Genomic DNA, 14,908 nt, shown 5'->3' with positions numbered 1-14,908 from the left:
AATCAAGTGAGTTTTTTTCCCCACTTAAAGCAGCCGATTTTCTCTTTCGAGTGATGTTATGAGCCGAGCCGCATTCCGGAATTTTTGGTTTTTCTTCAATTTTTCAAAAATTCTAAAAAATCCGTGTTCAACGATCAATCGCTTCTATTTAGTATCTGAAAAAATCCTGAAAACTCACAGAAATTTCGTATTAAAGTGAGGTTTGACTAACTATTAGAAGTGTGTTAAACGGTTATTTTTCTGTAACGAGTTACAACGTTTCAGTTTCACTTTGGTAATAGGTTCCAAAAGAAACATGCTACTTTTTAAATTTTTCATTAAAAATGCAGAATGATGATGATAGTAGAAATAGTGATGATTTCCTTTATTAAAAACATAATTATTAACATTGATAAACTTAAAATAAAATATTCTAAAATCAAAAACAAAAGTAAGAAGTAACTACTTAAAGAACAAAAAACTAATAATAAACTAGAGGACTAGATAAAATATACGGTTTATATGCGAAAATGTTTAAAAATCTAATTTTGATTTAAAAATGAATTAACATTTAAGAATAAAATTGTTTGCAGATGCTTTTTGCTGATTCTAGTTCTTCGGACGTTTATGATAGCATCCGCTTTAGAAAATAATTTCTCGCATTTAGTTTCACAATAACATTAAATAATCCACAATAACAACAAACAGAAATGCGTGTTTGACAAACCTGGACGAAGTATTACGGACTTAATTTTGGTACCACCAAAAAATAATTTTAAAAAATGTGTCGACCTTACGTTTATTAAATTAAATGCAGGAGCACATTCTGCTTAAAACGTTTGTTATTTTACATTTCAATTGTGATGGAATTTATGTCTTTATGTCTCATGACTCTTAGTTTGCTCATACTTCATATGCAAGTGCACATTCTGTTTAGTTTGCTGGTAATGGGCATATAACTCCCGAGCTAAGTTTCTAGAAAGTAATCCCTTTTTTTAAGATTTATTACAGAATGTCGGAAAACTAAATACCTATAGACTAACATTGCTGAATTATATAATCGCAGCAACTAAACAAATTTTCGCTGTTTCCTGGAGAACTGAACAGTAATTCTTATAAATGAAAAGTGATACACAATCATCAAGGCAACACGCAACTACATACAACATATTTTTCGTTGACAAATGTTTACTGAAACTGCTGCAACTGGATAGAGCGAGAGCGCTCGACGATGCCGCATCGGTTCTGTGCTGACGCGAACCACTTTTGCAGGTTTATGAGACGGTTGCAAAAACAACCTTTAAGTCGACAAACGGCTGCAGCTGGTGCGAAGTGCGCACAACTGTTTCTGTTTTATGAGACGGTTCCAAAAACAACGGTTTAAATTGGCAAACGGCTGCAGTTGGTTAGATCGCTCGACGGTGTCCGAAGTGCTCGCCGCGTTTCGGTTTTATGAGACGATTCCAAAAAAACGGTTAAATCGGCTAGCTGTAACTACGGTTTCAAGGTACACGTTTGGAACACTGTTATTTCAGCGGTTACGTTAAATACCGACCATCCCTACAGTAAACCACTTCTTAACCATTGAAATTGATGGTCCCCATAGTATTTATTAAGCTTTACCTTAGTTTTTGACGTAGTGTGCTCAACATTACACAGCAGTCTACTAACAGACGACAGTTGACGGGAGCAGTGTTGAATTTAGAGTTATTGCGCGTGAAATTCAAAAAGTCACTGACTTATCGAACGACCCTCGTACTTTGTATATAAACGGTTTCGGTCGTGCGTTCCGACTATAGACGCACTTACTTAAAAGCACCGCCAGCAAACCTACGAGCGAACTACCGAACCCTTACATATCGCGAAGCGCAAATTCTTCTCAAAGTTATCTCTCAACACTTAAACAGTGCCGGCGCGTTGTATTGACGCGGCAGACCGTATCGGTGTCGCTGTGTAGACACCTGAAAATCCACTGTGTTACCCAGGCCTTGAGACACAGTTTTTCGTGCGCGTATTAGCACTTATTGCGATGTAGGTAGTCAATAGGAAGGAATATTAATAATACTACTGATTTTTTGTAATTGATTTGAAATGGCAGAAAAGTCGTTAATTGTGATACTAAACGAAAACAAAACTTTTCGAGAAACGTTTATGAGACGGTTCCAAAAACAAGCGGTTAAATTGGCAAAGTGTAACTGTTAAGGTTACACGTCTGGAACACTGTTATTTAAGTGGTTACGTTAAATACCGACCATCCCTGCTAACTACTGTGAAACACAATTAAATATTTGAAGTAATAAAATTATATATTTTCTGGAAACTCTCAAGTTAATTTATTTACAAAATGAGGAAAACTGACAACATGCTCAATGTATTTGGCTACCGCTAGTAGCATCGGCTCGCTAAGATTTCTTCCGATTAGTTGCACACTGATTGGTAAACCCTCACTGGACAGCTTGATCGGAATTGAGACAGCTGGAACGCCTAAAAACCAGCACAAACTTTTATCTTCATATATTCCGCAAAATTGAAATTCGACGTTGTTCTTCTGGCGGGGTCTTTGGTGCCCCCTTCAAATGTTTTGAGGGAAAGGAAGGAAAATTTTATTTCAAAGTTCTGTATCTCTGAAACGATGCGATTTACGAAAAGAAAGTTTAGGGAAAAGAGAAAAAATAATGTAGGTTGTAGTTATTAACCCGTTCAAGTACTCAACTGGGAACAATAAATTTTCTTGAGACACAAGGATCTTCCAAAAACTGTAATTGAACGTAAACGTTTAATAATGTGATTATCACCATGCAGAGAGCTGTAATCAAGGACCCGGACCGGAACTAAATAACTGTTCCGTTCCGGATGGGGCCCAAGGCAACATTTTATGTTTCGGTTTAGAAAATATTTTCCAATTCGGTCAGTTCCCATTTCGGTTCCAAAATCTATATAATACAACGAACGTGGACAAAGATAGAGACAACTCTAGCTAGGAATCTCATCTTTTTCTTTGCTTGCTGTATTCTACAAGGTAAAAGATGCGCACACGATCCACTGCTTCATACTGTACTTCGCCTGATTGCACGGTAGATACAATTATAACAAGTAGGTAGTAAGTAAGTATATAAAAAATGAAATTAAATAAAAGACTAAATGAAAGAACTTTTAAAAAAATGTGCATGCCAAATTAATTTAATAGTATTTTTACTGTGTTCTCTGACTTTAGCATTTTTTATTCAGGTCCACTATTTCGTTAATTCCTATTCTTTCAATCTTATTTCCGTTTAAAGATTTTTCTCTCTAACACTGTGTTGAGTTGTTGCGGCTCTCTAAGTTATTGAGTTTTAACTCAACGGTTCTTCTTCTGGTGCACTCTATTACTGAAGGTTTGCGATCACTACATCAAAATCTTCCCGATTCTGTGCTGCTCCTAGTAATTGTTGAACGTTCATACCTGTCCAAGTTCTGATGTTACGTAGCCATGACATTGTTCTTCTGCCTACTCCTCTCCGGCCTTCTATCTTTCCTTCAATTATTAGTCTCAGCAAGTTGTATTTGTCATTTCTCATTATGTGGCCTAAGTATAAGGTCTTTCTTTTCTTAATATTTGTTATTAGTTCAAGTTCTCTATTCAGGATGCGCATTACTGCTTCATTGGTTATGTGTTGTGTCCATGATATTCTGAGCATTCTGCGCTAGAGCCACATTTCAAAGGCTTCTAGGCGTCTCATGGTATTTAATTTTAGTGTCCACACTTCAACTCCATATAAAAGGACAGACCAAGCGTAGCATTTAAAAAATCTGAGTCGAATGTCTAAGCCTAGTTTACGATTACAGGTAATTTGCTTCCATGTGTTGTACATGTTCCTGGCCTGTTCTATTCGTGTTTTTATTTCAACATCTGGATCTCACTTATCATTTACTACTACTCCTAAATATCGGAACTTGTGGACTTTACTTTAGTTTTTTGAATATTTATCGTCAGTCCCATTGCCTCACTAGCATTATTGACTCTATCCAATATGTTTTGCAAATCTTCTACAGTTTCTGCAATTAGTACGGTATCGTCTGCATATCTAATGTTGTTAATATATTTACCGTTTATTTTTATACCAATTTCGACATCGTCTAGTGCTTCTTTGAATATGCATTCATAGTATAAGTTGAAGAGCAATGGACCTCTTTGAATGTGGACGCCTTTAGTGGTATCGTCAGAATATTTTAAGGTGGCCTCTTGGTTCCAATAAAGATTTTGAATTATGCGGAGACCTTTTCCGTCTAACTTCATCTTCTGCAATTCATTCAAAAGTTTTCTATGTTGCACTCTATCAAAAGCATTTTGATAATCAATGAAGCCTAGATATATTTTTTTCTGGTGATCGAGGCATTTCTGAATTAGGGTTTCAGTTGTAAAGAGAGCTTCTCTGGTCTCTAAGGCCTTTCTAAATCCAAATTGAGAGTCACTTATGTCTAGTTCACATTTTCTGTAGATACGATTCTGTATGATATTCAAGAATATTTTTAGCAAGTGACTCATCAAGCCAATGAGCCTGAATTCGTCGCATTTTCGGGAGTTAACTTTCTTAGGTATAGCTATGCATTCTGATTTAAGCCATTCCTTTGGTATTACGCCACTTTCATAAATGTTATTAAAGAGATGTGTTAGTAGTTTTATGTTGTTTTTTATTTATATTTCGTCTGGGCTACAAGCTTTCCTATTCTTTACATACTGTATGGCATGTTTAACTTCTATGTCTAGGATTGGGGGTCTTCCACTTCCCACGTCGGCGTCTGTTGCAATTCAGGTCTGTTATCCGCGAAAGATTTTTCTTTGAATTTCTCCCAGATTTGCATCTGTTCGCTTTTTTCTGTAATTATTCTTTCTTTGTTATCACTTAGGATGGGTATCTTTTGTTTTGTGTTATTATAGGAGGTTTTTTAAATTTTTGTGGAGGTGGAATGTGTCATGTTTTCTGTCTAAATCTTCTATTTCTTTACACATTTCATTTATCCGCTTTTCCTTTGCTTCTTTCATTTTTGTATCGATGGTTCTTTGGATTTCTTTGCATAATTGTGCATTGTTTTTGTGTTTTCTTCTCTCTCCCATAAGTTCCAGAATGTTATCCATTTCTTACTGTCCTCACTCTTTAGTTCTTCTCTTTGTACTCCAACTAGCTTACTTTTTAAGGTCTGCCATGCATCTTCCATTCCCCCATCTCCCGTTATGTCCCGAAAGAAACAATATTTCTTTCAGTTCTTCATTAAGTTTGGTAGTTACTTTTTCTTTAATCACTATTTTTCAAAGTGCTTCAATATTGCACTTTTTTGGTTTCCTTCGGCTTATTGTTTTTAGCTTGTGTCTTAGTTTGATAACGACCGGATTGTGGTCTGATCCTACATCCATGCCTGGATAGGTTTTTGCACTCTGAATACTTGATTTGAATCTGCAATTAATCAGAACAAAGTCGATTCGATTAAACTCATCGGTTAATGAGTTATACCACTTTTACCGATGACCTAAACAAAAAAGGTCATCAACATTTTTTATGAGGAACGTTTTACCACCAACGGAACTGAGCGTCGGTGCGTTGGGTTGGCGCACCAACCCATTTGCGCAGCACTGCGTATTTTTAAGTAAAACTTTAGAAATTTTTTTGGTAGAAAGAATTGATTAACAAAAACCTTTTTAAAACTGGAAAGGCCTGAAATTTTAAAGAAACTGTAAAAATCTTCAGACCAATGAAGGTGGCGAATTTACCAAATGATTTTTGTAAACTTTTGCACACGTTTTTCCAAGATAATTTTAATTACTTTCGGTAAAAAACTAAATAAATTTATTTGGTTTATAGGCTAAATTTAAAAAAAAATAATTATGTAATTTTTTGATGAAAATACCCCATGATTGTCAGAAAATAATGGGTTTTTTGCGCTTTGGATTAAAAACTTTTAGTTTTGTGATCGGTTTTTGGGAAAAACGGTAGAAATTTATTTTAATTTTGGCCGGAATTCGACGCTGAAAACTTTTTGTAAAATTTCTACAAAGCTATAAATTTATATGGTAATTTTTCGCGTAACACACTTCCAGATTGTCAGGCATTTCAAGTGAAACTACAAAATAGAGCGTTTTTGAGTGGAAAGTAAAGCAAGAAAAAAAAATCAGCAAAGTAGTTTCATTCAAAACTAACGCAAAAATAAACTTTCGCTTATTCTGTTCTTCATTTGATAAAAAATTATTCGATTTTTCTCCGCAATTCGAAGCTGGCAAGGGATTTCAAAACTTTTTACAAAGCTACGAAGGACGCGACTTTTCTAATCATATTTATTTTATAATTTTTCGCGGAAATTACCTTTAGTGAAACTGTGGAAAATTGAGCGTTTAGAAGAAAGAGTAACTGTGCTAAAACTGGAAACTTCTGAAATTTTGAAGAAGGTTTAAAAATATTCTTAATAAAGAGCCCTTAAAATAAGTCTAAAGACAACTAAAAAAGGTCAGCAACATTTTCCTAGCAACGAAACTGAGTTACTGTGCCGGTGCGTTAGGTTGGTGCAGCACTGTGCCAACTCCTAAAAATTCACTGAGTTACTTTCTCTGTAGAAACGTTTGCTTGAAAATATTTAGTCAAAAACGGGAAATTTTGAACAAACTTAAACATTCTACAGAGCGATGAGGACGACGAGTTTTCCAAATAATTTTTGTAAACTTTTGCTCTCTGGTCATTTTCATGGAGGGGACGAGTTTTCCAAATAGTTGGCTATACCATTTTTCTTTCTCTGATCGTTTTTAGGCAAAACTTATATTTTTTAATTGTCATAACTTAGAAGGATGGGTGAAAGTGTTTCTTCTTTTTGCCTCTTCCACTCGCGCCAAACTATCCGGTTTCCGTAAGCTGCCACTGCATCGAATTGTCTGCAAAATTTTTAAAATTCCTCTTTGTAGCGCCCTTCAAATGATGTTAATCAACTTGAAATAAGTTATCGATGTATTCTTTCCAGCGTTCTAATTTTTGTGTTGTCCCCTTTATGATGTTTCCTTCTGTGTTTAAAAGTGTGTTTAATTTCTTCATTCTTTCAACTCCTGCCAGGTCTTTCAACTTTTTGTGTAAATTGATATTGTCGCATTTATTTTGCAACTCTTCCATCTAAGTTTCTTTGCGTCTCTCACTTGTCTTCGAATTTGACTTTGTAGTTGTCTGTAACCAACTTTGTTATTTGCATTGCATTTTCTTCTTTTGTTCATTATCATTAAGACTTCGTCTCTCATCCGCTATTTTTTATGTTTAGTTGTTTAAAGTTTTTCTTTATTAGGTCATTTTCATTGAGAGGACGAGTTTTCCAAATAGCTGATTATATGATTTTGCTTTATCTGATCGTTTTCTGGGAAAACTATTTTTTTCGAAAAAGACACTAGCATTTTGTTTGGACCTTGTCCCAAATTCAAACGTAAAACTGGTATTAGAATACGATACCAAAAGAAGATAAAGGCGACGAGATTTCTTGTAAATTCAATCTGTTAGTTTTTTTGCATAAGAGACTCTCAGTTTTCCAGTATTTGATAGTGAAACGTTATGAAAAACACGTTTTGCTGTTTAGACTAGAGTTTTGTTTAGAAATATTGACCTAAACGTGAAGAAAAGGGAACTGAAAGTCTTCAGCGCGATGAGGGTGGCGAATTTTACAAATAATTTTTGTAAACTTTTGCTCTCTGATCGTTTTTTAAAGATAATCTTAATCATTCGGTAAAAGCTAAATAAAATTATTTAGTTTTTGTGCCAAATTCAAAGCTGAAAAGGGGTTTCTAAAATTCCCGACAAGCGATGAATGGGGCGAATTTACTAACAAAATGATTTTTTCATTTGGGCTGAAAAAACCCCATGATTGTCAGGAAAGTAGAAAAGCATCAGCAAATAATGGATTGTTTGCGCTTTTGATTGAAAACTTTTAGTTTTGTGATGTTTTGGAGAAAACCTTAATGATTTTCGGGAAAAACCGGGAGAAATGTATTTTCGTTTTTGTCCCAAATTAGACACTGAAAATAGTTTTTCTAAGATTCCTAATATTATCGTTTGAACAATAATATAGCACGCGCACCTTCCAGACGCGGCGCGTCCGTATTGCATGTTTGAACAAGTTGCCGACAAGTGAGTAACTCGTCACAAAAAATTGTTTCGGTTCAGTAAGAACTACCATTTTATATCGATGAGAGAAAATCGATAAAATAAATTCAATTCTAGAAATGTTTCAGAAAATTCAAGAAAAGTAATGGCCATTTTCCATTACAAGATTTTGGTATTTTATTAATTGTGAAACTTTACCTGCCATATTTGCGGGCTGGGTACAGTAATCCTGCAAGGCGCACTGATCTCGATTCGTTTTCTGGATGAAATCTTGATACAGCGGAGCGGTGGTCAACGTAGTTGGTGTTAGCAGGATTTGAACGTTTTCCCATACATCATGGAAATCGTTTGATATTAATCGTCGAACTTTAAGCGCTTTGTTAAAGTACTTTTCGTAGTTCCTGCAAAACAAGTTTGTATGTAATTCAGATTTTATGGTGTGTATCCGAAATGGTAAGGGAAATAATTGTATTGTTTGGACATCCGACAGCTTATTAGTATTTAACAATCGAAATACGAATTCGATTTAAATATGTCCAAGGTGAGCGTGAAAAATAATTTCTTCATCACCAACACCTTCGTACAACTGCCAGCAGGAGGATTGGCGCAGTAACTCGGTTCGGTTGCTGGAAAAATGTTGATGACCTTCCACTTTAGATGTTTTTTAGATTTATTTCATGTCAGCAGTATTAAAATACTGACAATCTTAACGTATTTTCTGCGAAAAATTATAATGTTTTTTATTAGAACACTTGGCTCCTCGACGCTCTGAAGATTTTTTAAGTTTCTTTAAAACTTCAGGTATTTCCAGTTTTAGCAAAGTTTTTATTAAACAATTTTTTCTACGCAAAAAGACGCATTATTTTTTATATTTACGAGTACTTATCGTACTTAAAAATACTGACAATCTTCAGGTATTTTCTGTGAAAAATTATAAGATACATTTTATTGGAACACTCGCCTCCTTGGCAGCTTTGTACACATTTTTCTAGAACCTTTTGCAGCTTCGAATTTCGGACAAAACCCTAATAATTTTTACTAGATTTTTCCCAAAAATATTTCCTCGAACAGAACAAGCGAAAGTTTATAATCAATTATTTGAAATTCTTCACTTTTACGTCTAAGTTTCTAAACAAACTTCGCTCTAAACAGGAAAACGCAATTTTTCCTAACGTTTTACTGTAAAATACTGGCAAACTGAATCTTTTATGCAAAAAAATTAATAGATCGATTTTTAAAGGAAAACTCATCGTATCTATGGTTTGGTCTTTTTGATCGTCTTTTTCGAATACCCGTTTTTCCTGTGAATTTGAGACAGAGTCGAAACAATGCTATATTGTTATTTTTTACGAAAAAAATCTGGTTTTTCCTAAAAAACAATCAGAGAAAGCAAAAGCATATATTCAACTGTTTGGAAAACTCGCCACCCTCATCGCTCTGCGGAAGTTTTAAGGCACTCTCGCTAAAATGCGATAAATGCATTGTTAAGAAATGGCGCAGTCAGCAGGACGTGTGTGTAGCGGGTAGAGACCTCAGGCACTTTTTTAGTTACCAAAAACACGCTGGTATAGATGGAAATCGCCAGCTGATACAGATAATAACGCAGTCAGAAACAAAATCAATTATATTTTTAAAAAGACAGATTCCGAAACGCAGTTCAATCAGCAAAAGCTTATCCTGGTGCGGGCATTTGCTCTGATCATAATCCTCTTATTGCTAATTCCTAATAATCCTAATAATCTTATTGTTTAAGCTACAACTGAAAAAGATGCAACCGTCCAACCAAAATGATCAGCTAAAATAGCTAAACTTAACGGCGAAGAAATCAAAGAAAAGCGACAACAACAAATCAATGCAAATTTACAGGAAAACCATCAAACTTCAACAAAGTGATGAAAACGCAGAACAACAGTGAACCGGAACTTAATAAAGAAAATCTTAAAACAACTAACAAATAAAAAATAGCGGATGAGAGACGAAGTCTTAATGATAATTAAAGGTTCTTCAAAATTTCACTAGCTTCCAGTTTTGGCACAGTTACTCTTTCTTCTAAACGCTCAATTTTCCACATTTTCACTAATGGTAATTACCGCGAAAAATTATAAAATAAATTTTATTAGAAAAGTCGCGTCCTTCGTAGCTTTGTAAAAAGTTTTGAAATCCCTTGCCAGCTTCGAATTGCGGAGAAAAATCGAATAATTTTTTATCAAACAAAGAACAGAATAAGCGAAGGTTTATTTTTGCTTTAGTTTTGAATGGACACTTTGCTGAATTTTTTTCTTGCTTTACTTTCCACTCGGAAACGCTCTATTTTGTAGTTTCATTTAAAAATGCCTGTCAATCTGGAGGTGTGTTTCGCGAAAAATTACCGTATAAATTTATAGCTTTGTAGAAATTTTACAAAAACTTTTTTCAGCGTCGAATTCGGGACAAAAACGAAAATAAATTTCGTGATGATTAACCTTTTAAGCGGAGATGGTGGAACCGGGCCTTAATCCGGTTTAACGCTTAATCCCGATTAAAATCTGCTGGTGCATAGGGGCAGAAGTCACAAAGACTAAAGAGACAAAGTTTAAAATAAAGCATAAAAATATACAGAAAAGATCGGCGCTCGGAACGTTTCTACAAAAATGCCAACAATAAACAAACTGCCGACCAAGAGCAGATCACTAAATCAACCAAAAGGGCCAACAAATAACGCATTATATAATCATTTTTATCCTGTACTTTTTGCGAAAAGGTGTATGAATATTCAGTTTGCTACCGACAGTGGACGAAATCGGTCAATAGTTTTCGGTCTTAGATGGTAAATTTATAATCATTGTGGCCCTTATGGCAGGTGCGGTAGTTTGTGAAAGTGTGGTAGAGTTTTTGAGGATAAATGGGTAGAAAATGGAGGATACTGCCCCAGCTTGCAGAAAGCTGGTAAGAATGAGCTCAAGTCTATAAATCTATTAACTAAAATTAGCAACTCGATTCGGATACAACAACGTGCGTGAGTACATTCTGGTAAATTTTCAGCAAAAAGTCACACGAAAATTGAATATTAGACATTTAGGTTCAAGTTGCGCCAAATTTTCATTTCAAAAAACCGTCTTCTACAGAATGCCAATCTCTCAAGTTTCTACTGGCTTTAGTTTGGAAGTTGGATTTTTTTCTTGAGGAGTCTGCAGTTGCGTAAAAGTTCAAGATTTTATGTGATGAATTTGTAAAGGTTTAAAAAACTCACGAGATTTAGAGCGCACTCTTCTTTACTGAACGCACAACTCTGGACTTGTGACTATCTTTCTTTTGGTCTTTGAGAATTTATTTTTTGAAAAACTGTTCGAAATGTGTCTCGCAGTAGTTCTTTGAAATCCTGCTCAACTCAAATACCTGGTCAGCAAAAAGTAATTTCCAGTCAGGATCCTGTTGCGTACCACTTCGTTAAACCCGAAACTCCTGCTGCTGGCAAACAGTTTCTCCGTGGATTCATTATCATCCGACCTATAACCGAATTCAACGCCATCATATCGGGCCATGTTGCTGGCAACTTCGCATTGATTCAGTATGGAGTAACAGACTATGCTGTGTTCGGTGTTGGGCATTGATACCTGCAAAAATTGTACGGTTCTAAGGTGAGGCTTCACGGGATTCTTGGGTTATCACCTGCCTGACTTCGGCACCCTCCGCCTCCAACAGATTTGCCACTTCATTCCACACTTCATGCACTTCTGGACTTAGAAGTTCGCTGAAGTACTCCACTGGAACGCCCACTTTCAGGCCCTTCAGGGACATGTTTTTTCCATCTGGAAGTCTTGGGAGAACCCACCAGGTTATTGAGTCAATCCCAGTAGGGAAACTACCTGATTTTCCTGTAAGGCTTGGTCAGTGACGTGGAATCTTTGGGATCAAACCCTGCGATGGCATTGAGAATGCTCACACAATCATCCACTGTTCTGGCCAACACGCCTGGAACATCCATGGAGTTGACCAATGGGATCAAGCCCCATCGCGACACCAAACCATAAGTTGGCTTCAGGCCAACGACCCCGCAATATGAAGCGGGGTTTCTTGTTGATCCTCCCGTGTCCGAACCGATTGCCCTAAGGAAAAACAGACATTTTACTGATGAATGGCAAAACCAACCAGCTTTTTACCCATAACACATTCCAGTTGCTACAGCTATGCTGCTGCCGCCACTGCTTCCTCCAGCAATATGAAAGTTGCATTCATCCTGATACCCCCAAATGTTTCTCGAAGGACCATAAATGGAGTCTACTGTTCCTGAGCCCATTGCGAACTGGTCCATGTTTGATTTGCCTAAAAGTACCGCGCCAGCGCTTTCCAGTCGCTCAACCACAGTGGCGTTGTACGTTGGGCGAAAGTTTTCCAGCATTTTTGAAGCACATGTAGTTGCCACCTGAAATTGTAACTTGTGTTTTTCGGTCGGGAATGAGGCGCAATAAAACGGTTTTTTTAACAAGCTTTATGGAGATTTGTCCCAGTGCAAGTCAGTGATCAGCGGGTTAATCGCTTCGATTCTATAAACCTGCGATAAGGAAATGGAAATTAATGGGTTTCCAAGATTCGCGTTAATTTCAAAATTTTCCATTTTGCATGAAACTAGAAATATTTCTAAAATGATGTCGGATCGAAACAAGTGCGTATTTTAAGGTTCTATCAAGCAGGGCCAACTGGAGCGTCACAGTTTAACCGGTTCTCTAAATTTCACCAAAAGCAAAGAGCGGTTTCAAGGAACCGCGTTAAGTTCAAACTTGTCCATTTTGCAAGAAAACAAAAAATATTTCTAAAATAATGTCTATTAGAGACAAGTGCGTATTGTAATGCTTTATCGAGCAGTAACAACTGGAGATTTACAGCTCAACCGGTTCTCTAAATTTGACCAAAGGCAAAGAGCAGTTCCCAGGACTCGCGGTAATTTCAAACTTTTCTATTTTGCGTGAAAACCAGAAATATTTCTAAAATGATGTCTGATATAAAAAAGTGCGTGTTTTAATATTCTATCAGGCAGGACCAACTGGAGCTTCACAGCTTAACCGGTTCTCTAAATTTCACCAAAAGCAAAGGGCGGTTTCAAGGAACCGCGTTAAGTTCAAACTTGTCCATTTTGCATGAAAACTAAAAATACTTCTAAAATAATGTCTGTTAGAGACAAGTGCGTATTTTAATGCTTTATCGAGCAGTAACAACTGAAGATTTACAGCTCAACCGGTTCTCTAAATTTGACCAAAGGCAAAAAGCGGTTTCCAGGATTCGCGTTAATTTAAAACTTTTCTATTTTGCATAAAAACTAGAAACATTTCTAAAATGACGTGTGATATAAAAAAAAGTGCGTATGTTAATGCTCTATCAGCCAGTGACAACTGGAGCTTCACAGCCTTACCGGTTCTCTAATTTTCACCAAAGGCAAAGAACGGTTTCAAGGAACCGCGTTAATTTCAAACTTGTCCATTTCGCATGAAGACTAGAAATATTTCTAAAATGATGTATGATATAAAAAAGTGCGTATTTTAATGCTCTATCAGGCAGTAACAACTGGAGCTTCACAGCTTAACCGGTTCTCAAAATTTGACCAAAGGCAAAGAGCGGTTTCCAGGATGCGCGTTAATTTCAAACTTTTCCACTTTAAAAGAACATTGGAAATATTTTTATGACGTATGATATAAAAAAGTGCATATTTTATTGCTTTATCCCAAATTCTGTCGGGTGTGTTCACACGCGCCTCCTCACGCCCTACAAAGGTTTTTGCGTGTGTGACTACTCTTTTATTATCGAGGGGCAGATGTAGACAATTTCCACACTTCTTTCTAATTCTTCTATTACTATTACTTCTAGTAGGTACCTCTTTGGTGCAGAAGTTATCTTTGACTACAATGGGGAGCCCGTCTAGCTCCGACAAAGATTGATTCGCATCGTACCGTCGTTGAGACCTCTCGGCCCCCCTTTTCGCCTGACTTTCTGTAACTGCAATGAAAGCATTGTGGTTTTCAAACTGTTTCACTCGGCTTAATGCTGTCTCGATCACCGCCTTCGGCGTAACGACATTCTCTGTTAGTAGCCTGAAAACCTGCAAAGTTTAACGTGTAGCATGCATTGATTTAACCGGACATTTTGCATACATTTTTTATGTTGGTATTCAACACCTTTTCCATTGAAAAGGCAAAAAAACGCCCGTGGTTCCGGTATATTTTTGTTCGCACTTTTAAAAATATGTATTTACTATTTTAGGAAAAGTGAGGTTTACACATGACTGCGATGAGGTTAACTGTTACTACACTTTTTGTTCTTCTTTCAGCCTTCGTACAAACGTGTTTGTTTTGACTTTTACTATCTATTAGGTTAAGGGTTAGGTTTTTAACCCAACTAATCGAATTAGAAGCTAATTTCCTTCTGGAACAATCATGAGGAAAGTTCCTAAAGGCAGTATAATAGCGAATTACCTTCACAAAGGGTTTGTGAATACATGCATAGCAGCTACTGTAGTGGGCTCAGGCTACATGGCGTACCGAGGTTATGTGTATCTGACCGAAGTAAGGCCCCAGTTTGTCGAGAAAAAGAAACTGGAACAGCAGAAACTGTTGGCTGAAGGTTCCTGGGACAGTCTCAAAGATCCAGCCCTGGAAATACGTAGTTAAATGGGACTGATTCTATGATTTCATGTTAGTCTAGTCGGTTTTATAAGTGTAAATATGTGCCGAAGTATATTGCTTTTTTGTGATTGAGAAATGTTAGTTGGATTTTTATTTGTTTGGTTTTAGTAGGTAGTTAAGGTAATTGTTGCCCAAAAATTCTGCCCGCTACTTGGTTAACTGGATTATCTTTTT

General features: G+C 36.3%; 1 protein-coding gene across 2 annotated transcripts; it reads right to left on the bottom strand.

The window, feature by feature from the left end:
- Window positions 1-2,288: 2,288 nt before the first annotated feature.
- Window positions 2,289-14,368, bottom strand: LOC109533233 (glutamyl-tRNA(Gln) amidotransferase subunit A, mitochondrial). 2 transcript variants are annotated; one of them, XM_019898498.2, is made up of 8 exons: window positions 14,204-14,368; window positions 13,927-14,151; window positions 12,221-12,483; window positions 11,927-12,166; window positions 11,730-11,877; window positions 11,457-11,674; window positions 8,280-8,482; window positions 2,289-2,463 (listed from the first exon to the last, which is right to left on the bottom strand). In XM_019898498.2, exons 1-8 carry the CDS (start codon window positions 14,234-14,236, stop codon window positions 2,303-2,305), a joined length of 1,491 nt encoding a protein of 496 aa, XP_019754057.1. In that variant the 5' UTR covers window positions 14,237-14,368; the 3' UTR covers window positions 2,289-2,302. The 2 variants fall into 2 exon arrangements, with proteins under 2 accessions (XP_019754057.1, XP_019754058.1); XM_019898499.2 differs by lacking the exon at window positions 2,289-2,463 and adding an exon at window positions 6,384-7,157.
- Between the last annotated feature and the right edge of the window lie 540 nt (window positions 14,369-14,908).

This window comes from Dendroctonus ponderosae, unplaced genomic scaffold (genome assembly GCF_020466585.1).
Source record: "Dendroctonus ponderosae isolate FM_Combo_2020 unplaced genomic scaffold, Dpon_F_20191213v2 Dpon_F_20191213_11, whole genome shotgun sequence".
Taxonomy (NCBI): Eukaryota; Metazoa; Arthropoda; class Insecta; order Coleoptera; family Curculionidae; genus Dendroctonus; species Dendroctonus ponderosae.
This window is presented reverse-complemented; position numbering and strand designations above follow the sequence as displayed.

Excerpts from the sequence above, each read along its gene's own strand:
- LOC109533233 (XM_019898498.2), bottom strand. The coding sequence starts at position 14,236 with ATGGAAAAGGTGTTGAATACCAACATAAAAAAT. Across the intron at positions 12,167-12,220 it reads GCAACTGGAATGTGTTATGG|GGCAATCGGTTCGGACACGG; the intron begins GTAAAAAGCTGG and ends GTTTTTCCTTAG. Across the intron at positions 11,675-11,729 it reads AGGGTGCCGAAGTCAGGCAG|GTATCAATGCCCAACACCGA; the intron begins GTGATAACCCAA and ends CAATTTTTGCAG.